The 27,699-nt window shown below is 31.8% G+C and overlaps 1 protein-coding gene and 1 long non-coding RNA gene across 4 annotated transcripts in view; one reads left to right on the top strand and one right to left on the bottom strand.

Moving 5' to 3' along the window:
• LOC145280135 (uncharacterized) overlaps positions 1-23,026 on the top strand; it is a 90,674-nt gene extending 67,648 nt beyond the window's left edge. The window contains exons 2-3 of one of the 3 annotated variants that reach the window (XR_013868554.1): positions 14,387-14,714; positions 22,895-23,026. This is a non-coding gene — a long non-coding RNA (uncharacterized LOC145280135). The remainder of the gene's footprint in view (positions 1-14,386; positions 14,715-22,894) is intronic. The other 2 variants (XR_013868553.1, XR_013868555.1) reach the window with 2 other exon arrangements.
• The window catches only part of LOC145280133 (uncharacterized), a 212,855-nt gene that overhangs the window by 36,923 nt on the left and 148,233 nt on the right, over positions 1-27,699 (bottom strand). Inside the window, exons 2-3 of the mRNA XM_080131900.1 lie at positions 22,881-23,031; positions 10,151-10,263 (exon numbers count right to left, since the gene is read on the bottom strand). Of these exons, the coding sequence (XP_079988026.1) occupies positions 10,151-10,263; positions 22,881-23,031 (264 nt within the window). The remainder of the gene's footprint in view (positions 1-10,150; positions 10,264-22,880; positions 23,032-27,699) is intronic.

Raw genomic sequence — 27,699 nt, 5'->3', positions numbered from 1 at the left:
AGAGAGAAATCAGCGGCATACATACATACATACATACATACATACATACATACATACATACTGTGAGACAAACTTACTGGTAAACACATGGCCGTTTATATTATATTGCATAATTTCTTGGCAGCTCAGAAATAAGGAGAGGGGGAGGGGGAAAAGGATAGAATATGAATATGAATTACAAGAAATCTGACCCGTTGAGTCACCCACTGAGCTCAGGTTATTCATTATGTATCAGGAAAAAGTAAGTTTGCAAAACCAGTTAATTAAAAATAAAAATAAAAAACAAAATCCCAAATTAGTTTCTTTTTCTCCCCTCCCCCTCTTTCTGTCTCTCTCATACTGCCTGTCTCTCTCTCTCTCTCTTTGCCATTCCGACGATAGGTTGAAATTGTATTATATTAGAGAGAGAGAGAGAGAGAGAGAGAGAGAGAGAGAGAGAGAGAGAGCGATACCTCCGTTCAGTCTCGAAAAACAATGGATACACTCTGTAAGCTGTGAATATGATGAATTGAAAAACAACACTCTGATCCGTTGGGTCATTCACTAAGCTTAGATTCCTCTGTTTCAAATTTGTCTTACCGTCTGTCTGCCTGTCTCTCTCTCTCTCGGTCGATGAATCGAAATTGTATTACATTCGACTCGTGTGTGTTTATTAAAGAGAGAGAGAGAGAGAGAGAGAGAGAGAGAGAGAGAGAGAGAGAGAGAGAGAGAGAGAGAGAGAGAGGGAGAGTATATGAAATAAGAACAGCAGGAGATGGATGGATCAAGCAACATACACTGAAAGAGAGTGAGAGTGATAAACAGAAGAGATGAATGGTCCTTTGCCGAGTTATATGCCAACAGCAACTAATCAGAACAATTAAAATGGAAGATTTTAGAAATATAACTCAATCCCAAAATCGAGGAATATATTACCATGTATTTTATGATTTTGTGATTAAAATATATAGGAAAAAAGCCTTAGGAAAACTGGAAGAATACCCGTCCCAGGACGGAGAAAATTAATTCCCAAACAAAACAAATCTGCTGCCTTCTTTTCTTTATGGTTTCTTTTCGCTTTATTTTATTAAAACAAGATGGCGGCAATTTTTCACCTGCTAACACGATTAAAGTTTTTTTTTTTAATAATTCAGTAATATTCAGGTAATTTCGACTGCATAATTTGGAAGCTACCATTATAATTCATTAAAATTGACAAAAAAAAAAAAAAATCGGTAGAAACCATTGTTTTCTATCTGAAAACTCAGTTTATCGACTACAAAATTTCGTCCTACTAGTGTAGAAGCTCCAAAAAATTCACGTGGAAGTGTGTGCCGATAGAAATATGTATATATATGTATGTACAGCGCCTAGCAATCCCAAATGGTCACCCATCTGGTGTTAGCCAGATGGGTGACCATTACACCTCTCCTGAGTCGACATTGTTAAATACCAGTTGCAAGTGAAGTGTAAGTACAGGATGAATGGAAGCAAATGCCGAGATAAGCGGAGAGCATATACAACGCCCAAATGGTCGCCCATCTGGTACTAACCAGGCTCAACGTTGCTTAACTTCGGTGATCTGACAAGAACTGGTGTGTCAAAGTGATTATGCCTTGTGTATGTATGTATATATATATATATATATATATATATATATATATATATATATATATATATATATATATCTGTTATATATATATATATATATATATATATATATATCTGTTATATATATATATATATCTGTTATATATATATATATATATATATCTGTTATATATATATATATATATATATATCTGTTATATATATATATATATATATATATATCTGTTATATATATATATATATATATATATCTGTTATATATATATATATATATATATATCTGTTATATATATATATATACTGTTATATATATATATATCTGTTATATATATATATATATATATATATATATATATATATAACAGATGTCTTTCAAGATGTCTTTTAACATGTTTTATTAATCATTTGTTCATATTATAAGCTCTATTTCCTTTTCGGTTTTATTGAGCTTTTACATCTGGCTGAGTTTATTTTACTTGTAAATATTAACTCTTTAATATTTATAATATATTTTAAGTTTACCATTTTGATTACCTTGGTAAACTTATTGTAATTTATATATATATATATATATATATATATATATATATATATATATATCTGTTATATATATATATCTGTTATATATATATATATCTGTTATATATATATATATATATATATATAAATCTGTTATATATATATCTGTTATATATATATATCTGTTATATATATATCTGTTATATATATATCTGTTATATATATATATATCTGTTATATATATATATATCTGTTATATATATATATATATCTGTTATATATATATATATATCTGTTATATATATATATATATATCTGTTATATATATATATATCTGTTATATATATATATATATATATATATATATATATATATATATATATATATATATATATTTATCAGTGGTGAAAAAACCGGACTAGATTGCTCAATATGTAGCCAGAGCAGTATATAGGAAATTTATTACTGTAAGTCCAGAATGAGTTTACATATTGTTTCAACTATGGGAGAATTCCTCAAAAAGAAGAGGAAATATCCGACTAGCTTCGTCAGAATTCATAGGTGGACTCTATGAATTCTGACGAGCGTTACGACGACTTCCGTGCGCGCACCTGTCATTTTGGTTCTTACTTAAATAAATTCAAACATCTTTCAGTTACTTATTCTGGCTGGCCGATTTTATTTTCAAACTTCGCCTCAGGGCTTCGGGTTCGATCCTACACCCCCCCGGTTTCTTTTTTATTTAACACCACACACACCTCCAAACACCCGGGCAACGCTGGGTACCCTGCTAGTCTATATATATAAAAGCGAAGATGTGTGTTTGTATGTATGTATGTGTGTTTGTTTGTAAGTATGTATGTATGTGTGTTTGTATGTCTTGCAAAAACTTTCCACACAGGTCACGGATTTTCGCCAGATTGGTATCATTTTAAAGTTCCAACCTTCGCCTGACAAATATCAAAAAATTGGCCAAAAACATTAATTTCTTCACTCTAAAATCATCAGTTTTCTACAAGGAGGAGTCAGCAAAAACCGTCCTCTCATGACAAGTTCGCTTCTACGCATGTGCAAATGACGTCGGAACATGATTTAGTTTAAATATTAAAAAAACAATCCAATTTCGTCAACGTCTTCTTAGCTCATTTGCTTAGAGGGCGGCGTCATTATCTAAAGGTTGTAAGTTCGAATCGTGGTGTGAGATGTCTTTTTTTTCGATTTTTTAAATTTTAATATTGAAACAGGGTTATTTAACCCATTTTTTTTTTAGATTTTTTAAAGAAGTTTTAGCGTTCGTCTTTCTGTTTTCTTTTTCCATAACATTCGCTATTGTATAATAGCTGTCCCCTAATAGATATTTACAACTAGATGTGAAAAATACAGAATCACATGTCACAGAAAAACTGCTCGAGTTAATGAGTTTATGAAAATTTCGCCGTATATACTCAAGCCGCGGGCTATATGACCAACATTGTATTTAAATTATTGTTGCGGTGTTCCTATTTACAATGCCTCCCCACGGGACAGAGTTAGACACCAGGGTCGTTTTTTTAACGTGGAGAAAAGGAACAAAAATAAAAATTGTCTCAGTCGTGAAGGATTTCTCCTCCACTGACAGAGAACAAGAAATTGAAGTGCAGCATCTGAAGAACAGATACTACACTGTGATCTTGTCCCGAAGGCCAAGAATAAGTGACGATAAAGACACAATTAACAATTAAATAAATAAATATTAACAAAAATACATAAAAAGGAGGTATTTGAGTAACGACTAGTGGAGACAACCATACTCTCCGCGTGTCTCTGCTAGGAGAGAGACACGCGGAGAGTATGGTTGTCTCCATGTGTGACATATGAGTCTGTATTTTTCACATCTAGTTGTAAAGATCTATTAGGGGACAGCTATTATACAACGCGACACAATGTGGTGGGCAAATATCTTCACAGAAAAACCTGTAAAACGATAAATAGCCAGTGAAGCAGCAAATCCAGGAAACACATGTTTACCAGAAACAACAGTTGGAAATAAGTCATACATCATCCACTCTGACTATGCAATTCCTACAACTAAATAACTTGAACACAAAGCTGTTAAACCTGACATAGTGATATGGAACGAGAGAGAGAGAGAGAGAGAGAGAGAGAGAGAGAGAGAGAGAGAGAGAGAGAGAGAGTAGCAACCCTAGTTGAAGTAAGTATCCATGATGATGCTGGCATTAATAGAACTGAGAGGGGGAATATAAGGAGATACCAAGATTTTATATATGACATGAAAAGAAACTGGAATCTTAGGAAGATCTTCATAATTCCAGTAATTATAAGAACAATCGGACTCATGAAAATGAATTTCAAAAACTATCCGCCAAATATACCCGGTGAATCAAGTGCAAGAGAGATTCAAACAATTGCACCCAAAGAAAAGATCTCTCGGTTGGAGCGACTGAAATTTTGAGTGAATGTCTAGCAGCCAGTTGGCTGCCCCATCCCCAACAAAAAACAAAAAGATAAGAAAATTTAAACATGAGAAACCATAACTACACACTATTATCAGTTTAGGGTTGTCATAACAGCTATACTAAGAGAGACGGATCGGACAACCACTTCGGACATAAAGGATACAAGGGATCGCTATGTTAAATAAAATCTCAAAAACTTTAAAACGCGTTTAGTTGCCAACGACAGCATGTGGACACTAGTTCCATTGTGAAATACACTGTGAACATCGACAAACACTGACCTAGATTCCTTTTTCAGAGGAAGAACTACCAAAGACGTCGTTGGCTGACAATGATCCTCTCTTTTTGGTGCGATGGACAGGAAAAGAGCTGAACCAAAATCAACCAAAGTTAAATCGTAATATTTTTGGGGTCTTTTTTTCTATTTTTTTTTTCAACCTTCTAGTAGGTTAATGTTTGACATCTGGTAGGATGTCAAACATTAACCCGCTATCTCGTATATCCCTTCTAAAGATTCCAACTGTTCCTTTTAAGTGCAATTTTTGTATCTCTCTTGCACTTGGTTAACCGGGTATATTTGGCAGATGGTCAAATTGCACATTCTTTATGAATGTGAATATTTCCATAATGAAAAAAAAGAAGCTCTCTTTGCATGATATTACGGACCGGACCCCCCCCTTCCCCAATATTATGAAAAAAAAGCAAAAATAAGTGGATCAGCAAAACAAGGGTTATAGAAAAAATGAGCTTAGTAAAAAGACAATGAAAAAGAAGTTGTTCACTAAGTCACACAAAAAAAGCTAAAATGGGATTGTTAATCAAGGTATGATAGTAATGGGAACAAAAGAGTGGACAATAGACGTCGATGTATTTAGAGTTAGTTTACAATCAGTTTTACGAGTGGCAATGAGTTTTGCAACAGTTAGGAATAGTTTACAGACAGTCTTAGGTTTGCGACAGTTGAGGACAGTTTCTAGTTTGGGAGAGTTAGTGGCTCAGAAATCTCCTGATAAAGATCAGATAGATTGGAGTCAAAGCCAGATGAGAGTAGATTGGGTTGAGAAGAAAATCGCTGGGAACTGACTCGACCAGACACCTAGTGATGATCCACGGTTTGTGTTTCTCTTTCTACCTTATGAGCTATCACTCACAGAGTTTAATTTACTCGTCTTGTTGTTTTATCGTAGCATGATCATCAGGTCACATGAACAGATTGTTCAGGTGTAATAGGTTATACTGAACTATTTGTTAAAGGTATCTTATGGACGATATTCTTCATCATCATATCACATAGAGCACTTGTTATTTTAAAATGGTCACTCATCTGATGCTGGCCAATCTTAATGGTCTATAAAATAGTTGTTGACAGAGAAATATCCTAAAGCACATAGTATCAATACTGACATGTCTCAAGGATCTATTATGCGCTCACCCTAATCTTCCAAATTATATTCTAAGATTATTTGTTAACATTTGTGCTTCGAAGTTTTTTTTTATTTTTATTTTTTTTTTTTATTACATTTTCACCCCAAACAAGGCACATTGCCACTTTGGTGTAGGGGGCTACTATCAGGGGCAGCAACTGCTGGGGCACTATATTGGGATTTGGGCAGCGAGATGTCGGTTCACGTTACACTTGAACTTCTGCATGTCAGTACAGTTAGGGAAGCAGGGACCTGGAATGGAATTCCAGAGTCTAGTGGTTCTGGGGAAGAAACTACTGGGGTAGAAAGATCTTTTACATCTAGGGATTTCTACTATGTGGGGGTGGGATTTAGCTGCCTGTCGGGTTTGTCGAGGGTTTCTACGTCGTGGGGGCACAAGTGTCTGCAGTTCGTCAGAGCATTCACCACTAAAATACTTGTGTAACAGGCAGAGGGATGCAACGTTTCGTCGCTGGGACAGAGGCTGAAGCTTAGATGCCAGTTCAGGGCCTATCAGATTGGCCACTCTCTTTTGAACTTTGTCTAGGAGCGCATTTAAAGGTTTTGCTGAGGGACGGCTGCTATGCAGTGCAACCCAATGGAGTGTGTAAATATCTCGACTGGACAATCTAAAACATTGAATATCAAATCAAGTCCTGGGAGCGAATACCAGAAAGAACTGTTCAAAATGAGTAATACACTATCAACTATGACTGTGAAATGCTTACAACTATGTACCTAGAAAACGGAGCTATTAAACCTGACAAAGTAATATGAGTTAACAAGAAAGGAACAACCTTAGTAGAAGTCAGTGACCCAATGATGATGGGTTCAACAGGGCTGATAGGGAAAATACTTCCTATTTTATAAAGAAAATTTATTATATTTGTGATTTTTTTTTGTTAAATTTTAAAGATAGATAAAACCGGTCTTTTTTTAATCAAAATTTTTCGAATATTTTTTTTAATATTTATATGGGACGTTCCGATATAAAACATATCTAAGAACACCCTCAGACACATACAGTACATTTGTGTGAAAAAAAAAAAAAAAAAATTGGTCCGGCCGTTTTAGAGTTCATAGGAAAGGAAGTCACACACAGACAGACACACAGACAAAATGCCTTTTATATATAAGCTGATAAAAATAGATAATATTGGCAAAAATATTTCAGTTGGTTAAAAGATTTCGTGATTAAAATTTGCCTCACAAATTTTCCCTTTTTTAAAAAAATATTTTCACCCTTCTTTTCCCTCTTAAAATCCTTTTATGATGAGTGAAAAATTGGTGCCTATGTGTGTGTGTGTGTGTGTGTGTGTGTGTGTGTGTGTGTGTGTGTGTGTGTGGTGGGGGTGGGGGTTAATGATGGTTGCAATGATGCCAATGTACACCTGCTTCCCCAGGAAACCCTCTCCCCCTACTTATCTCCCACCATCACTATCCACGTTTCCAACCCTTACCTGCTCCCTCGACTGATGAGCACAGCTGTCGTTCGCGAACATATTAAAAATACATCTATATATAAAGCGCATCGTCTGTTTGTACGTATGTTGGAATAAAACTCCAAAATTAAAACACAGATGCCACACCGATTTTCAAGTACCATTAGTTCCCTGGCTTTGCCAGTATCTACATCCTTATATAAAAGTCACTTTTTGTGTGTGTGTGTGTGTGTGTGTGTGTGTGTGTGTGTGTGTATGTGTGTGTGTGTGTTCCTTCCTCATAGGTTTCGAAACAGATGATCCTATCTTTTGCAAATTGCACGCACGATAATTTATATGTATGGCAGTGTTTTTAAATATGTTTTGTACAGAAATTCTTTGTGTAAAAATTCATCCGATAAGTATCCAAAGTCGAAAAAATCCGATCTTAAAAAATAGTTTTTCTCTCTTATAGATAAAAAAAAAAAAAAAAAAAATGGAAGAATTTTTACAGGGGAATATTTTATGTTACACCGGCCAAGCGAAATAATAAAATCTCAGCAAATCATTTTCGAAAATAAAAAAAAATCTGATCTTAAAAATAGTCTTTCTCTCTTATAGATAAAAAAGAATAACTTTTACAGGGGAATATTTTATGTTACACCGGTCAAGGGTAATAATAAAGTCTCAGCAAATCATTTCTTCTTAAAAAACATAACAGATTTATTATAATCTGGAAATATAGCTTAATAGTAGAGCATTCAACTACAGGCCGAATGATCCTTTGTTCAAGCCCGGATGTACCTCACCATTTTATTTTAAATTTTTTTTTTAATGAGTTCAATTTATGATAAAAGAAGATGTACCTTGAAAAATCGCTGCAAATCATTTCTCCATTTGCATATTTTAAAACTAAACATTAATCAGAAGTGACTTTTCCAGGGCATTCATCGTCAAGTCCAAATATCAGCTGACGTGATATTGTAAACAAACACAGACGCAATTTGATGAACGACATTATCATTATTATTTTTTTTAATGTTTTTAGCAAATTATTCCTCATAATAATCATCAAATGATTGATTCTATAATAATACATACGCAATCTGTATAAATGAAAATATCATGCTTAAGTGTATGACCAGGCAACGCTGGGTGGCCAGCTAGTTAAATATAAATGAATGATTTAAAAATATAACAATATAAGTTTGTGATTTTCGGGTCAAGATCAAAAAGTATCTTTTTTGCATTTTTTGATATAACACACACATAAATACAAATTTAAAAGGGTAACCATTATAAAAGATGCTGGCCGAGAGAAAAATCTTTTAAAATTTCTGATAGAGACGAGATGGATCAACCAACCTTACTATCCCCCCCTTCTTTTTGAGTTGGTCTTGTGCCTAAATTTTTTGTTCATTTTCCCAATTGTATGTGAATAAAAAAAATTAATATCCCAAAGTGTAGTATCTGTTCTTCAGATGCTACACTTCAATTTCTTGTTCTCTGTCAGTAGAGGAGAAATCCTTCAGGACTTAGACAATTTTAATTTTTGTTCCTTTTCTTCACATTAAAAAACGACCCTGGTGTCTAACTCCGTCCCGTGGGGAGGCATTGTAAATAGGTACAATATGTCTGGCGTTTAACTTTTACCAGAAGTTAGATTTAAATTTGAAATTAAAAAAAAAAAAAAAAAAAGGGAGATTAACATTTATAAGTGAAGTGTAAATAAGTTTCGCAGCAGCTGAATTATGATTTTCACTTGTGATTTTGTCTGGATTAAAATCAAGATTACACCTGTATTTAAATCAAAAAAGCGCTTATCTATCTATCTATCTATCTATCTATCTATCTATCTATCTATCTATCTAATCGATTAATTGCCTGCTCTCGTTGGGGACCCACCACAGTGTACCGAGAGGAAGCTTCACATGTCTCCCCACAGTGACTTTGTCCACAATAAATTGTAGTTTACATTGCACTGTAGGGAACCTACTGCTAATTTAATAAAATTATTTTTTATATAATGGCTTAAATTAAAGTTAAAAATGCAAAAGTCAAGTTTCATGATTCAATGGTGCTCTAAACAGAACGCGCCCCTGCCATATCAAAGAACCTACCGTTGATTTTATATATCGTGCCCTTCTGCTTGTGTGGTAATAAAACTTCTCAAATTCACTTGTGATGTTAGGCCGTATAAGGTGTTAACTTTAGTGAAAATCGCTTGTTCCTTTTTTAATCAGTTTTTTTTCGATTATCAATACTTATCAAAGACATCCGATAAAAAAACCTATCTAAGAACACTGCCAGGCACAAAAAGAACATTTGTGACAAATTTTCGAAAAAAATCGACCCAGCCATTTAGAGGTCCATAGGTAACACACACGCACGCACGCACACACACACACACACACACACACAATATATATATATATATATATATATATATATATATATATATATATATATATATATATATATATATATATATATATATATGTGTACGAGTATGTATAAACCCCAGATAGAGGCGTCTTGATTTGTAAGATCTTATACTGAATTAAAAAAAAAAGAGTTAAAGTTTTTTTATAGGGAAAACAATGAAGATTGCTATATATTCAAACAACATCTTCAACATGTTCGATTCAAACTAAAGATACGACTGATAAGATTCATGTTAAAATGATAAAAATTGAAACAAAAACAAAAATGAAAGATGAGGATGGTGGGAGATACTCACTCCGTCTCCTGAATCATCACACACATAGCAGGTCTTGCACTCAATGCATTGCCATGGAGAGTTACGTGCCTTTACTGCAAGCTCTTCACAATAATCCAGGCATGACGGGTGCACTGGGGGGGAAAAAATGTGTAAATAAAAATCATTGAAAAAAAAATGTGTAAATAAAAATCATTGAAAAAAAAAATGTGTAAATAAAAATCATTGAAAAAAAAAATGTGTAAATAAAAATCACTGAAAAAAAATGTGTAAATAAAAATCATTGAAAAAAAATGTGTAAATAAAAATCATTGAAAAAAAAATGTGTAAATAAAAATCATTGAAAAAAAATGTGTAAATAAAAATCATTGAAAAAAAAAATGTGTAAATAAAAATCATTGAAAAAAAAATGTGTAAATAAAAATCACTGAAAAAAAATGTGTAAATAAAAATCACTGAAAAAAAATGTGTAAATAAAAATCACTGAAAAAAATGTGTAAATAAAAATCACTGAAAAAAAAATGTGTAAATAAAAATCACTGAAAAAAAATGTGTAAATAAAAATCATTGAAAAAAAAATGTGTAAATAAAAATCATTGAAAAAAAATGTGTAAATAAAAATCATTGAAAAAAAAATGTGTAAATAAAAATCATTGAAAAAAAAATGTGTAAATAAAAATCATTGAAAAAAAATGTGTAAATAAAAATCATTGAAAAAAAATGTGTAAATAAAAATCATTGAAAAAAAAATGTGTAAATAAAAATCATTGAAAAAAAAATGTGTAAATAAAAATCATTGAAAAAAAAATGTGTAAATAAAAATCACTGAAAAAAAATGTGTAAATAAAAATCATTGAAAAAAAATGTGTAAATAAAAATCACTGAAAAAAAAATGTGTAAATAAAAATCATTGAAAAAAAAATGTGTAAATAAAAACTATTGAAAAAAAATGTGTAAATAAAAATCATTGAAAAAAAAATGTGTAAATAAAAATCATTGAAAAAAAAATGTGTAAATAAAAATCATTGAAAAAAAATGTGTAAATAAAAATCACTGGAAAAAATGTGTAAATAAAAATCATTGAAAAAAAAATGTGTAAATAAAAATCATTGAAAAAAAAATGTGTAAATAAAAATCATTGAAAAAAAATGTGTAAATAAAAATCACTGGAAAAAAAATGTGTAAATAAAAATCATTGAAAAAAAATGTGTAAATAAAAATCATTGAAAAAAAATGTGTAAATAAAAATCATTGAAAAAAAAATGTGTAAATAAAAATCACTGAAAAAAAATGTGTAAATAAAAATCATTAAAAAAAATGTGTAAATAAAAATCATTGAAAAAAAAATGTGTAAATAAAAATCATTGAAAAAAAAATGTGTAAATAAAAATCACTGAAAAAAAAATGTGTAAATAAAAATCATTGAAAAAAAATGTGTAAATAAAAATCATTGAAAAAAAATGTGTAAATAAAAATCACTGAAAAAAAAATGTGTAAATAAAAATCATTGAAAAAAAATTTAACAGTAAAAAAAAAAAATGTTCATTCATTTTTAAAGGATTTGACCAAAATAAAAGGTAAACATGAATTTTCAATCAGTTTTGAGCTGCATCAAACTGAAAAAAATATAAAACCATAAAACAATGCTTTTTTTAAACATAAAAAGAAAGTGGGGTGGGGGTGGGGGCTTTTCCACACATAAAATGATTTGCCAGTCATGTACAGTGCATCCGATAATTTTGTACTTGTGACAGGTTAGTGTTATAGTTAAGACAATCATTATGGTTGAACTGAACAGAATGCAGAATAAATACAACTGTGGAGTGCATCGTGGAATGATGTACAGCAAATCTGTGTCGGTCGATAGAAATGCAACAATATAAATAAAACGATTTTTTTTTCAAATTTTCAATAACATGAATAGATTTCATCCTCTTACGTTATAAAATGTTTCTTTTACTACAACTTTTATTTTATTTGTGACTTTTTTTTTGTTGGGAGAGGGGGTGATATGCCTATGATCCAAATGATGATTGAATCAAAGAACAGCATTATTGCTGGTGTATTGATCCCTAGTTTCTCTCTCTCAGACAGGATGCAAAAAAGTCTCAAATCTAACAGGTCCCACACTATCAGTCAAGTTCCAACCTCTGTCCCATCACTGCAATGTTGCAGCCCTGTTCCTGTTTTACAAGACCTTTAATGGAATTGCTCTAATGAACTCCTATCACTCGGCGTGCATACTCCTGACTAACCTGACAAGCAGCAAAATTCCACCCTTTACTGTCAAAATCCCTCGATGCCAGAAAGCCTTCTACTCTAGTAGTTTCTTCCCTTGGACTGCTAGACTTTGGAATTCCCTCTCTCTTTCCTGCTTCCCTGACTGTACTAACATGCGGAAGTTTAAATGTAATTTGAACAGATATATTACTGCTCAACTCCCCACGGTCCTCCAGATGTCAATATGCGTTGTTTGGTGAAGGAAAAGATTAAAAAAAAGAAAAGAGAATTTTATGCACTTGTAAATTTAAATCTAATCGTCATATTTTTCAAATGTTGAATTATATATTGAATTCTTTTTTTATAATTTAAATCTAATTTATTCTTACAAATTGATCTAACTCGCCGGTAAATCTGTGATTTTTATGAATGTGAGGAATTCTGGAACGATGGCATGCTATTGGGTAAATTTTTAAAAAATTACCCAAAACCGATTTGTCAGAAAATTCTTGCTTCAATTTATTTTGTAGAATCTTGCGAGACCTGTGGAAATTCCACAGAGGACACATTCATATGTAATATATTGATGTTGGCATTCTGTAGATAGGAAGCGTAAATGAAGACGCTCTGATATTATTGTAGCTCTTTTGTTAAAAGTGCAAAAGTATTTTCTAAGCTACCAGGGACGCCCGGCGTAGCCAGGTCGTAAAGCACGCTTAAATATGATATTTTAATTCTTGCAGATTTCGTATATATTATTATAGAGTTAATGTTCTATCGATGTTTATATATTATAAAGTTAATGTTCTATCGATGTTTATATATTATAAAGTTAATGTTCTATCGATGTTTATATATTATAAAGTTAATGTTCTATCGATGTTTATATATTATAAAGTTGATGTTCTATCGATGTTTATATATTATAAAGTTAATGTTCTATCGATGTTTATATATTATAAAGTTGATGTTCTATCGATGTTTATATATTATAAAGTTAATGTTCTATCGATGTTTATATATTATAAAGTTAATGTTCTATCGATGTTTATATATTATAAAGTTAATCTTCTATCGATGTTTATCTCTATCTATCTATCTATCTATCTTCTATCTATCTTCTCTATCTTCTATATAAATAAAATGAACTCATTTTTTCCCGTCTGATTTTGACCTTAATAGGATTAAAAATCAAGATATTTCATGCAAATATAATATGCACAAACGGCAGAACAATATCTGAGGTGTGTTATAGGCTTATTATTTCTCAAATTCCTCGATAATCTTAGATTTCTATACTTTTTCTGCCGAGAAGTCACGGCCAAAATCGGTTAAGATCAATGGAAGTGGTAAAATATTTTCTCTCTAATAAATTCCTCCTCCCCCTGCCACCACTTAACACCGTTTGGGGATTGTTCACAAGGAACAGTTGAGAAGAGAACACCGGTTTGGCTTCGTAGTTCTTTCATGTGAAGTTATTTAAAATCACTAAACTCAGCTGCAGTGCTCTGTGGCGTAGTGGTTAGCGTGCTGGACAATTCACATTATATTTTCACGTTCGCGCCGACCTACCGTAGTCGTTTTTTTTTTTTTTTCCTAAACAACTGGAATGGACTTTTCTTGGTGGCCGAACTGTTAACGTTGCAGATGTTTTTTTTTTTTCACACTTTATTTTCCTACTTTTACTCATGACTCCGGGTTTGATCCTTCCTACTTACCTACCATAACATTTTTCAAAACTCCCCCCCCCCGTCCCGGAAACAAACACTCCGGCAACGCCGGGTACCCCCGCTAGTATATTATAAAGTTGATGTTCTATCGATGTTTATATGTTATAAAGTTAATGTTCTATCGATGTTTATATATTATAAAGTTAATGTTCTATCGATGTTTATATTTCATAAAGTTGCGATTTCAAAAATAAAGTTCCTTCAGCTATAACGAAACCGAAACCGAAACCGAAACCGAAACCAAAACTTAGGAAGAATTCTTCAGTTATTTATTTATTTATTTTATTACATTTTCACCCCAAACAAGGTGCAGTGCCACTTTGATGTAGGAGACAGAGATTGAAGCTTAGATGACAGTTCAGGACCTATCAGGTTGGCGACTCTCTTTTGAACCTTGTGTAGGAGTGAGAGACTAGTAGCAGATGCACCAGCCCAGATGTGACAACAATACTCCATACATGAGCGAATGGTGACCTTGTCGAGGTACAGGATACTTTCAGGTGTAAGAAACTTTCTAGCATGGTAGAGAGAGCCCACCTTCTTCACAGCAGCCTTGGTAATGCTCTCAATGTATCTGTTCCAGTTCATGTTCCCTGTGAATGTTAAGCCGAGGAGTTTGAAAGAAGTACTTTCAGGTAATGTATCTTTAGCCATAGCTATTGGGGGTTGAGAAGGTGTTTTGTAATTATTGAAGGAAACAAGCTTAGTCTTGGCAGCATTGAACGTTACCATCCTTTTTTGTCCCCCTCCCACTAGAGACTGGATGTCTTCCTCTAGGGTTTCTACCATTGCCTTGGTATGTGTTCATTCATTTTCACATCAGGAAGGTCATTTATGAATATCAGGAATAATAAAGGTTCAAGGGACGACCCCTGAGGTACACCTGCATTTATATCATATTGTTTAAATGTACAACCGTTGAGGACAACTTGGATTCTTCTCTTATTTTGAAGGATTTAATTATGTTAATTATTCGTCCAGTGATACGATAGAATCTGATTTCTATGAGAAGACTATCGTGCCATACTCTGTCAAAAGCCTTAGGTATATCGAGGGCTACTGCCCTCCCCTCGCCTGCCTTATCCAGTGCATGGTATATACGTTCAGAGATTACAGTTAAGATATCTGCAGTAGAACGGGTTTGCCTAATCCATATTGATAGTTGGATAGAAGTTTAGCAACTGTAAGGTGATGGACTAGAGCTTGATTAATTATGGACTCAAACATTTTGGTGAAAAGAAGGAGGAGGCTAATGGGATGATAATTTAGTGGATCAATTCTTTCACCAGAATTCTTGTAAACTGATATCACAAAAGCAGTTTTCCAGCAGTTAGGAAAGCATGATTTGTTAAGGCATTTGTTGAAGAGTTTGAAGAGAACTGAAACAACCTCAGCGGAGCATTTTTTTAATAGTACAGCCAGGATGAGATTAGGTCCACATGCTCTTGAAATGTTTAGGTTTTTTATGATATCATGTGCTTGAGAAGGGTGATTTTCAGATCATTTAGTGTGATTTCTGTCCACAAAGGAAAATCTGGGAGAGAGTGGTTTGATAGGTCCAAAGTAGAGTTTGAGGCAAACTGATGGGCAAGCATGTTAGCTTTCTCAATTGTTGTGCAAACAACCTCATGATTGTTGGGATAGTGGGGGAATTGTTGACTAGCCATTATTTACTACACTGTTGTAGATTTTCCAGAAATCAAGAGTTCCTAATTTCTGTGCTTCAATGCGTTTTCTGGTGGTTTCGGTATATTCGCTTTTAGTTATCGCTATTTCTTTCTTACAATTATTTCTAGCTTCTATAAACTTTTGTCTGTTTATACTGGACTTTTGCCATATAAGTTTGTGGTATGCTTGTTGCCTTTGAGCAATGGCAGCTGTGCAAGTAGAAGTAAACGATTGGGGAGAGTGGGGTTTGTTATAGAAATTCCTTGTGCAAACTTGTGCTTCAATTGCTGCTTTGAACCATTCAGTGGTCACATTTGTGCACTATTCGGCAGGAAGAGAAAAGATCTTTCCCCATGGAGCGTCTCTGATGTGATCTCTAATAGCATCGCAGTCAGGCTTATTGTAGTACCTTGTCGTTTTGAGCAATGGCTCTTCAACTTGGGGATGAAAGTTTAGAGTGATATCTATCATTATCACAATGGGCATTTGTTACATAATCCTCAGGAACAGTTGTCAAAAATAGATCCAGAAGTGAGGCTTGCTGGTCCTGACGATCTGGGAGACGGGTTGGGAATATTACTGTCTGTGTCAGGTAATGGGATATAGCAAAGTTATGGATGACGCTACTAGCTGTGTCAGTGTAGTTAGAGAAGCCAAGCCAATTTCTGTGGTGAACGTTAACGTCACCAAATACATGTATTTACGCTAGTGTCAAGGAAGAGTGCCACATCTATGCTGCCAGAGACATGACTGATTAGAGCACATTTCTGGGTCGAGGGAGAGCGATAAAGAAAATATGTCGCTAATGCTGTGTTACAAAGTTAGTTTAAGCACATGAAGGTCTAGTCACCTGATTCTACTTTGGATTCCCTAGACATGGGAAGGTTGTTACGAATATAGACTCCAAGTCCGTGCATGTGTCTGTCAGAGTCCTTACAAAAAAGTGGAAGATAACAGACATGTTCAAGATGTTAGAGGAGATGGAGGAGTGCAAATTAGTTTCATTTAATGCTAAGATATCTGAAAAGTTTGCTAGGAGAAATGATTCTATATTATCTAAGTAAGTTCTAAGTCCACAGATATTATAAAGTTAATCTTCTATCGATTTTTATATATTATAAAGTTGCGATTTAAAAAATAAAAAATATATCCATATGACTTGGGTGCATCAGCTCGAATTGAAACCGAAACCAAAACTTATGAGAAATATATATATATATATATATATATATATATATATATATAGCTTGAGTTCCTTCAGCTATAATCGAAGCCAAAACCAAAATTTGTGAAGGAGCGCCATCAGCTATAATCAAAACCGAAACCAAAACTTATGAAGAATTCTTGGTAAAATTATTTATTACAAGAAATGAAAGTCCATAACAATTAAACGACAGTCACTCGGATGTAAGTGTGGCAGTGGCACACAAAATAAATAACACACACACTATCGTAGTAATATATAGATTGTAACAAGGGAGATAACTCTTCATTCAAAATGGTTGCCAACAAATTCGCTATCTTTATAAAGTTGGCTATATATATATATATATATATATATATATATATATATTATACATACATACACACACACAAAAAAAGAGTCATCATTTATCAAGTCCCAAAGGCCACTCGAGGATAAGGGTTAATGAGACAATATCATAGTAAACGTTAGCAGTAGAAATTTGGTAAATTGGATTACTTAAGGACACAGCTCATCAAGAACTTGTTTATATTAGACTTGAAGATGACCATATTTGTAGTCAGCTGAAAAGCAAGCAAGCGGGAGAGAGTTTCACAGGCGTGCAGTTCTAAGGACGAAGCTTTGTTTAGGTTAAGGCACAGATAAAGAGTGGGGAAATTTTATTGACAGTGGTTTCAACTAGATGAGTGTTTTTTATGAAAGTTTGGCAAGAGGGGACCATAGATTGGAGCTCAGACGAGCACTTGTCATGAAAATAACGATAAAGCAAAGACAGGCCCGCAACTTCTCTTCTGTGGGAAAGAGGTTGCAGGGAAGAGAAAAGGGCATCTCCCACTAGACTACAAAGTCTATTTTGAACTCTGTCAAGGCAGGATAAGTTGCTTCTAGCAGCCCCTGCCCAGATGTGACAACAGTACTCCATCTTTGGATGTACTTGGCTCTTATACAGGTAGAGAGTTGCATCGGCAATGAGCTATCTACTGGAGCAGTAGAATGATCCTACTACTTTTCCAGCAATCTTGGCAACAGATTTGATGTACGTGTTCCATTTCAGATCAGGAGTAAAAGTCAGACCCAGAAACTTGTCAAAACATTGAGCCCCCCCCCTCAAGACGAGATCCATTCATACCTATTTGCATATACAGGATTCTCTTCTCAACTAATTAACCGACCATTTGAAACACAGCTTTAAGGCGTGAGGGGTTGTACATGTAAGCTATATTTAATTTTATTTAGTTTTGTATGAAATTTAGAAACTGAGATTTTGTAAAAATTTTATAAAGAAGTATTTTTGACACCAATTAATAAATATTCTCAAAATTTTGGGGTATTTTAAAGGGCTTTTAGGAGGCATAATAAAGGAATAATATCTCACTTGAAAATTTAAAATATTTCAGATTTGCATTTTTAATGCAACAGCTTGGCGCAAGGGTGGTTAATGTGAGCTATAGTTAATTTAATTTATGCAAAGTGAGCGCAGAGGTGGAAACACTTTGTGGAAATTCAGATAAAACCGATTTTTATGAAATTTTAACGATCCGTCTTATGCATGAATTAATAAATATTCTCAAAAGTATTTTAATATGCTTTTAGGATGACATAATATAGAATTACCGTCTTGTTTGAAAATGTCAAATATTTCAGATTTGCATTCAATTTGATCCATATTAATTAGACATCAATTAAGCAAGATTCTGTGGAGTAAAAACAAAAACGTATGATTCGTGAACAAGAGAAAAAAAATTAAGGATTCTGTTTTACAAAAGCAAACTCAAGAAGATTAACCCTTGTCCCTTGACTATGTCCAATGATTATGCGATGATCTTATTTTGACCAATGATATCCTTAATGGCCGATGCGACCTCCCATGTGATTGGACTAACTAACCCTGAATTTCCCTTATTCACTTCTGCACCAGGCATTGTTAGTTTGATTGGCCGGGGGGGGGGGCGTTAGGGTTAGGGTTAGGTTAGGGTAGGGGATGCTGAGCCGTTGTATCCTCTTCTGTGTGAATTTCTAATCCATTTTTCTTACAACTGAAGAATTCTTATTTTATTGGCAAATTTATGCAACAGAATACTCATTCGCCAGACAAGATAAGAACATACTGCTCTCAACTTCTAAAAGTGAACATCAAATATTACAAAACTAATTTGTAATATGTGATCCAAATTCATAGATTTTACATGTTAGGCTCTTTTGTTTTTATGGTTTTTTGTGTTTTTGTGTCAATGTTTTTATGTCATTATGTTTTTATGTTTTATGAGTTCATGTTTTATGTTTTTATAGTTTTATGTTTTTATAGTTTTATGTTTTTATAGTTTTATGTTTTTATGTTTTTATAGTTTTATGTTTTTATAGTTTTATGTTTTTATGTTTTTATAGTTTTATGTTTTTATAGTTTTATGTTTTTATGGTTTTATGTTTTTATAGTTTTATGTTTTTATAGTTTTATGGTTTTATAGTTTTATGTTTTATGTTTTTATGTTTTTATATTTTTATGTTTTTATAGTTTTATGTTTTTATAGTTTTATGTTTTTATGTTTTTATGGTTTTATGTTTTTATAGTTTTATGTTTTTATGTTTTTATAGTTTTATGTTTTTATAGTTTTATGTTTTTATAGTTTTATGTTTTTATGTTTTTATGGTATTATGTTTTTATGTTTTTATAGTTTTATGTTTTTATAGTTTTATGTTTTTATAGTTTTATGTTTTTATAGTTTTATGTTTTTATGGTTTTATGTTTTTATGGTTTTATGTTTTTATAGTTTTATGTTTTTATGTTTTTATAGTTTTATGTTTTTATAGTTCTATGTTTTTATGGTTTTATGTTTTTATAGTTTTATGCTTTTATAGTTTTATGGTTTTATAGTTTTATGTTTTATGTTTTTATGTTTTTATATTTTTATGTTTTTATAGTTTTATGTTTTTATAGTTTTATGTTTTTATGTTTTTATAGTTTTATGTTTTTATAGTTTTATGTTTTTATGGTTTTATGTTTTTATAGTTTTATGTTTTTATAGTTTTATGGTTTTATAGTTTTATGTTTTATGTTTTTATGTTTTTATATTTTTATGTTTTTATAGTTTTATGTTTTTATGTTTTAATGGTATTATGTTTTTATGTTTTTATAGTTTTATGGTTTTATAGTTTTATGTTTTTATGTTTTTATATTTTTATGTTTTTATAGTTTTATGGTTTTATGGTTTTATGTTTTTATATTTTTATGGTTTTATGGTTTTATGTTTTTATGTTTTTATATTTTTATATTTTTATATTTTTATGTTTTTATAGTTTTATGTTTTTATGTTTTTATGGTTTTATGTTTTATAGTTTTATGTTTTTATAGTTTTATGTTTTTATGTTTTTATAGTTTTATGTTTTTATGTTTTTAATTTTTTTATGGTTTTATGTTTTTATATTTTTATATTTTTATGTTTTTATAGTTTTATGGTTTTATGTTTTTATGTTTTTATAGTTTTATGTTTTTATGTTTTTATAGTTTAATGTTTTTATGTTTTTATGTTTTTATGGTTTTATGTTTTTATGTTTTTATATTTTTATATTTTTATGTTTTTATAGTTTTATGTTTTTATGTTTTTATGGTTTTATGTTTTTATAGTTTTATGTTTTTATGTTTTTATGGTTTTATGTTTTTATAGTTTTATGTTTTTATGGTTTTATGTTTTTATAGTTTTATGGTTTTATAGTTTTATGTCATTATGTTTTTATATTTTTATGTTTTTATGTTTTTATGTTTTTATGGTTTTATGTTTTTATAGTTTTATGTTTTTATAGTTTTATGTTTTTATGTTTTTATAGTTTTATGTTTTTATGTTTTTAATTTTTTTATGGTTTTATGTTTTTATATTTTTATATTTTTATGTTTTTATAGTTTTATGGTTTTATGTTTTTATGTTTTTATAGTTTTATGTTTTTATGTTTTTATAGTTTAATGTTTTTATGTTTTTATGTTTTTATGGTTTTATGTTTTTATGTTTTTATATTTTTATATTTTTATGTTTTTATAGTTTTATGTTTTTATGTTTTTATGGTTTTATGTTTTTATAGTTTTATGTTTTTATGTTTTTATGGTTTTATGTTTTTATAGTTTTATGTTTTTATAGTTTTATGTTTTTATGGTTTTATGTTTTTATAGTTTTATGGTTTTATAGTTTTATGTCATTATGTTTTTATATTTTTATGTTTTTATGTTTTTATGTTTTTATGGTTTTATGTTTTTATAGTTTTATGTTTTTATAGTTTTATGTTTTTATGTTTTTATAGTTTTATGTTTTTATGTTTTTAATTTTTTTATGGTTTTATGTTTTTATATTTTTATATTTTTATGTTTTTATAGTTTTATGGTTTTATGTTTTTATAGTTTTATGTTTTTATGTTTTTATAGTTTAATGTTTTTATGTTTTTATGTTTTTATGGTTTTATGTTTTTATGTTTTTATATTTTTATATTTTTATGTTTTTATAGTTTTATGTTTTTATGTTTTTATGGTTTTATGTTTTTATAGTTTTATGTTTTTATGTTTTTATGGTTTTATGTTTTTATAGTTTTATGTTTTTATAGTTTTATGTTTTTATGGTTTTATGTTTTTATAGTTTTATGGTTTTATAGTTTTATGTCATTATGTTTTTATATTTTTATGTTTTTATAGTTTTATGGTTTTGTGGTTTTATGTTTTTATATTTTTATGTTTTTATATTTTTATGTTTTTATAGTTTTATGGTTTTATAGTTTTATGTTTTTATGTTTTTATAGTTTTATGTTTTTATATTTTTATGGTTTTATGGTTTTATGTTTTTATGTTTTTATAGTTTTATGTTTTATGTTTTATGTTTTTATGTTTTTATAGTTTTATGTTTTTATGTTTTTATGGTTTTATGTTTTTATGTTTTTATGGTTTTATGTTTTTATGTTTTATGTTTTATGTTTTTATGTTTTTATAGTTTTATGTTTTTATAGTTTTATATTTTTATGTTTTTATGGTTTTATAGTTTTATGTTTTTATGTTTTTATGTCATTATGTTTTTATGTTTTTATAGTTTTATGTTTTTATGTTTTTATAGTTTTATGTTTTTATAGTTTTATTTTTTTATATTTTTATGTTTTTATATTTTTATGTTTTTATATTTTTATGTTTTTATAGTTTTATGTTTTATGTTTTTATGTTTTTATAGTTTTATGTTTTTATAGTTTTATGTTTTTATATTTTTATGTTTTTATAGTTTTATGTTTTTATATTTTTATGTTTTTATAGTTTTATGTTTTTATAGTTTTATGTTTTTATGGTTTTATGTTTTTATAGTTTTATGTTTTTATATTTTCATGTTTTTATAGTTTTATGGTTTTATGTCATTATATTTTTATTAGTTCATGTTTTATGGTTTCATTGTTTTATGTTTTTATGTTTTTATGGTTTTATGTTTTATGCTTTTATAGTTTTTATAGTTTGCCTGTTTGTATGGTTTTATGTATGTATACTATTTGAAAAGAACAGGCAAAAGCTGCAGCAATTTTTATGCAATAAATTTTTCATGGGATAAAATATCTATATAATAATATAAAAGTATTTTACGTAATAAAATTTATATGTAATAGGTTTTATATAAAACAATTTTTATACAATAATAATTTTATGTAATAAAATTTTTATGCAGTAAAAATTTATGAAACAGAATTTCTATGTATTTTATATAAAAATATTTTCATGTAATAAAATTTTATATAATAAGTTTTATATAAAATTTTTGTAATAAAATTTTTTGTAATAAAATTTTTATGTAATAAGTTTTTTTATATAAAAAATTTCATGTAATAAAATTTTTATAGACCGTAAAAATAAGGGAAACAGGATATTTGAAAAAAAATAATCAGCTTCCTTTTCTTATTTTCTTAAATTGTATTTTCTTACCCGTTGTATTGCAGTCTTTGCAGACGAGTAAATCCTCTGGCTCGCCATGTTTGTTGGCTTGCGCAGTTAGGCAACAGGTAACACATTTTTCTGGTACAAATTTCAAGATGTCGTCTGTCTCGAATTCAGGACCAGGGGTCTTTTTGAATCTCTGCAAAAAAACAACAACAAAAAAAAACATTTATAATCATTTCATGAATTTTACATTTTATAACAAATAAAACAATTATAATAAATATGTTATAATATGTTATAATACTATGTTATAATAAATATGTTATAATAAATATGTTATAATAAATATGTTATAATATGTTATAATAAATATGTTAGTTAAACTATGAAAAAAATGTTTTTGCGTATCTTCCATCTATGATATTATTGATGTTGATGCTACCCCCAGTGTTAGGAAGTGAAAAAAAAAAGGACATAAGTTTATCAGCAGAACAATGGTTATAGGCAGTTGTTCACCAAAGGAACAGAAAAGAAAGCAAAAATAGGATTTTTAATAAAGTTATGGTAGTGATTGGATAAAGAAGATCAATATGTTTACATGGTGGAATGATAAAATTGTCTCTCTAGAAAAGACGACATGATTCCATTTCCGTTTGATGAAAATCGGTTTTCTTTTTTTTTTATTTTGCTGCAGACCATCTTATTGCAGACCAGTTGAGTACAAACACAAAGAGCGATAGGAGTAATCTATCATGTCTGAAAGTGACACAATGTTCAACAAGCAAGATCGGAGATGTGCCGTTGTACAACTTATACTTTCTACCAACCCAAATTATGACAACAGGACCATTGCCAGCACCCTCAAAATGCAAATCCAGATGGTTCAATGCTTGAGGACACAGCTCAGAGTTTCTGGTCACGGTTATTAGTCTTTCGTGTGGTTTCAAGTGAGGGCCACATCATACCACTTCACATCTTCGAAGTTGGCTTGAAAGTCAACACCAAAGTCTACCTGGATGTGTTAAAGAGTGTGGTGATACCCTGGTGCATTCAGGTGGCCCCTGGCAGACCCTGGGTGTGGCATCAGGACTAGGTGTCGACCCACAAGTCCAAAGAGACTCAGACTTGGCTTCAGAAGGAATGCTATGACTTTGTACCTCTCACTGCCCCTCCCTCCTCCCCTGACCTGAACCCATCTCTCACTGCCCCTCCCTCCTCCCCTGACCTGAACCCATCTCTCACTGCCCCTCCCTCCTCCCCTGACCTGAACCCATCTCTCACTGCCCCTCCCTCCTCCCCTGACCTGAACCCATCTCTCACTGCCCCTCCTCTCCTCCCCTGACCTGAACCCATCTCTCACTGCCCCTCCCTCCTCCCCTGACCTGAATCTGCTAGACTACTTTGTTTGGTAATACATCGAGAACATCACCAACATGACCTCCCACAACACCAAAGCCAGCCTGGTTGCCATCATCCACCATGTATTTGCAGAGCTCCTGTTAGAGCTTATGGAAAAGGCATGCTCCCAGTTCCGGACCCATATCGAGGCGGTGATTGATGCTGAAGGCGGCTACATTGAATAGATGTCAGCTTTATTACATAATCAAGTTACTTGAATTGATTTTTTCTATAAAATTGCATTGTTGTTTCCTTTAGGATGACAAATTTATCCTTCTACCCTCTATCGTTAGCTTAGTAGTGAAACTAAGTTTATCAGCAGAACAAAGGTATAAAAAGTTGTTCACTAAGGAACACAAAAGAAAACTAAAATAGGATTGTTAATCAAGGTGTGGCAGTAACAGAAACAAAAGGTCGATCAATATATTTTAGAGCAATGAGTTTGACAACTATTTATGGAGGGTTTTGGATTTGCAACAGCTGACGAGAGTTTTGAGTTGAAGTACAATTTCCAGTTGAACACAATGAAAGTTATTCATTTTTATTTATTGCGGACTATTATTCTCATCTTTATTGGTTTTGTTTATTCGCGACGTTTTGGCCAACTATTCCTCTGGCCTTCGTCAGGTGGTAACCGCGACGGATAGGAACTTGGAATCTCCTAACTGCATTCTCAGCCATCACTGCCATCCGTAGTTGTTGTCGTTTCACCATGTTTTTGGCCAAGTTCCAGATGGACATTATCTGAAGATACCGGTTTCAATCCTACCCAAAGCCGGCCAGAGGCTTAATTGGTCAAAAACGGGGTGAGACGACAACAACTACGGATGGCAGTGATTGCTGAGAATGCAGTTAGGAGATTCGAAGTCCCTATCCGTCGCAGTTACAACCTGACGAAGGCCAGAGGAATAGTTGGCCGAAACGTCGTGAAAAAACAACAACTAAAAAGATGAGAATAATAGTCCGCAATAAATAAAATGAATAAATAAAACTCATCTCAATAATGAATTCCAATCAAATAATAAATACAGTGAAACTTAGTGTAACATCGCAGTTACAAACAAAGGAATGAAATAAATAAAAATACAGCATTTTTCTTTCAAAAATTTTTATTGCACGTTACTCCCCCGTCTCTCACTACCACATGTCCATCTAGTTTGGTTCGCGTTTCTCTTTCTTCTGACCACATTCCAGCCACAGCTGGCTTATTCTCGTCCTCAACTTTACACGTCCATTTACTTTGATGCACACATTGCTTCTCTCTTGAACACGTGGTGTCCTTTTTCTCTTTTTCTTGCACACTTCCTAATTTGCATATGCGCTTTTTTTGCTACTGCTGCTGATAATCTCTTTGCAAGCCAGCTATCCTTCGCTGCTGCTGATATTTTCGCACACGCTCATATGTACTTTGTTACACGCAGGTTGTTGTTTGGAGCAGATCAAGGTAAGCTGATGTCAGCGGATGAACACGGCCTCAGCAGACGATGATGTAGCTGCGGGTTTTAGCATGTAGATGGTCGATGGTATCACACTCACACCCAAAGTGCAATTAATATCAACAAAATATGTCGCAGTTTTTTTTTTTTTACACAGTGATCACCACTTATCAAGGCCCGGAAGCCACTCAGGGATAAGTGTTATTGCAAGTACATTACGTTAGTGTGGAGATTTGATGAAGTGTTTACTTAAGGGGGTGGTTCATTAGGAATTTGTTAACGTTGGACTTGAAGGCATCCAAATTGTAGTCTGGAGGGAAGCAGGCAGACGGAACAGAGTTCCACAGGCGTGCAGTTCTAAGAAAGAAGCTTTGTTCATGGAATCCACGTTTTGATTTAGGCACAGATAAAGAGTGGGGAAATTTTTCACAATGGATTCAGCTAGACGGGTGTTTTTCGTGACAGATTGGCGAGGGGGGGATCAGAGATTGGAGTTCAGACGAGCACCTGTGATGGAAATAACGATAAAACAAGGATAGGCTCGCAACGTCTCTTCTGTAGGAGAGAGGTTGCAGGATAGAGAAAAGGGCATCCCCCACTAAGCCACGAAGTCTATTTTGTACTCTGTTAAGGCAGGATAGGTGTTTTTAGCAGCTCCTGCCTAGATATGGCAACAGTATTTCATCCTTAGACGTACTTGGCTTTTATATAGATAGAGAAGTTTGTATTTTATTTTTGAGGTTTTTTTTCATTTTATTTTTTTTACTTGTTAATGTGTAACCAGTAGCTGCCAATATGTGAGATGCTGATATGGCCAAAAGAGAAGAAGAAAGAAAGGAAATCCATAGCACACATGGGTTGGGGAGGGGGTTATTGCCGAGTGAGTGAACCTTATTTTTCGTCATTACACGATGGATGGAAATAAAATAATGATGAATGATCCGAAACTATGAATAATTGAAAGTCAGACAATTATTAAAATAATGCTTGTATAAAGAATTTTTGAAATGCAAGTATGTTAAGGTTTGTGCTATGGCATAAGTCAAGAGACAATGGACAATTAAAACATATGAGACTTTTTTACACTGGGTCAGACAAGTTATTAGAAATTTGATAACAAATGATATTTGCAAATATATACAAATCAGGAAAAAAACGTTAAACGTGATGAAAAACGAAATAGATAGATAGCAAGAAACAAAGAAGAAAGAAAGAGAGAAAGAGAGAGAGAACGAGAGAGTGAGAGAGAAAGAAAGAGAGCGAGAAAGAGAGAGAGAAAGAGAGAGAAAAAGAGAGCGAGAAAGAGAGAGAGAAAGAGAGAGAAAAAGAGAGAAAGAGAGAGAGAGAAAAAGAGAGAAAGAGAGAGAAAGAGAGAGAGAGAGAAAGAGGGAGAGAGAGAAAGAGAGAAAGATATAGAGAGAGAAAGAGAGAGAAAGAAAGAGAAACAGAGAAAAAGTCAGAGAGAAAGAGAGAGAAAAAGAGCGAGAAAGAGAGAGAGAGAAAGAGAGAGAGAAAGAGAGAAAGAGAGAGAGAGAAAGAGAGAGAGAAAGAGAGGGAGAGAGAGAGAGAAAGAGAGAGAGAAAGATAGAGAGAGAGAAAGAAAGAGAGAGAGAAAGAGAGAGAGAGAAAGAGAGAGAAAGAAAAAGAGAGAGATAAAGAGAGAGAAAGAGAAAGAGAAAGAGAGAGAGAGAGAGCAACAACAGAAACAGCAGCAGAACCATGACAATCATCGTATTGAGCGGATACCCGGAACAAATTGAATCTTTGGTGCTTCTACAGAATTGGGACGAGATTTTCGGAAATCGTAAAACTGAATTTCTCACGAAAACAATGATATCGACATATTCCTGGTATTTTCAAGATGATTATATCCAAAAATTACGAAACTTGATAAGGTAGAAAATAAAAAGTGAAATTTGATGAAAACGATCGTAAAACACAGAAGAGTTCAACAAGGAGGCAATTTTCCGTTTGAATTAAACAAAGATGGCAGCAATGTTTCACCTGGTAACACGATTAAAGTTTTGTTT

Source organism: Euprymna scolopes, chromosome 7 (genome assembly GCF_053919585.1).
Source record: "Euprymna scolopes isolate OS-2025 chromosome 7, ASM5391958v1, whole genome shotgun sequence".
Classification (NCBI taxonomy): Eukaryota; Metazoa; Mollusca; class Cephalopoda; order Sepiida; family Sepiolidae; genus Euprymna; species Euprymna scolopes.
Note: the sequence above shows the minus strand (reverse complement) of the source record. Positions and strands in the feature narration are given on the sequence as shown.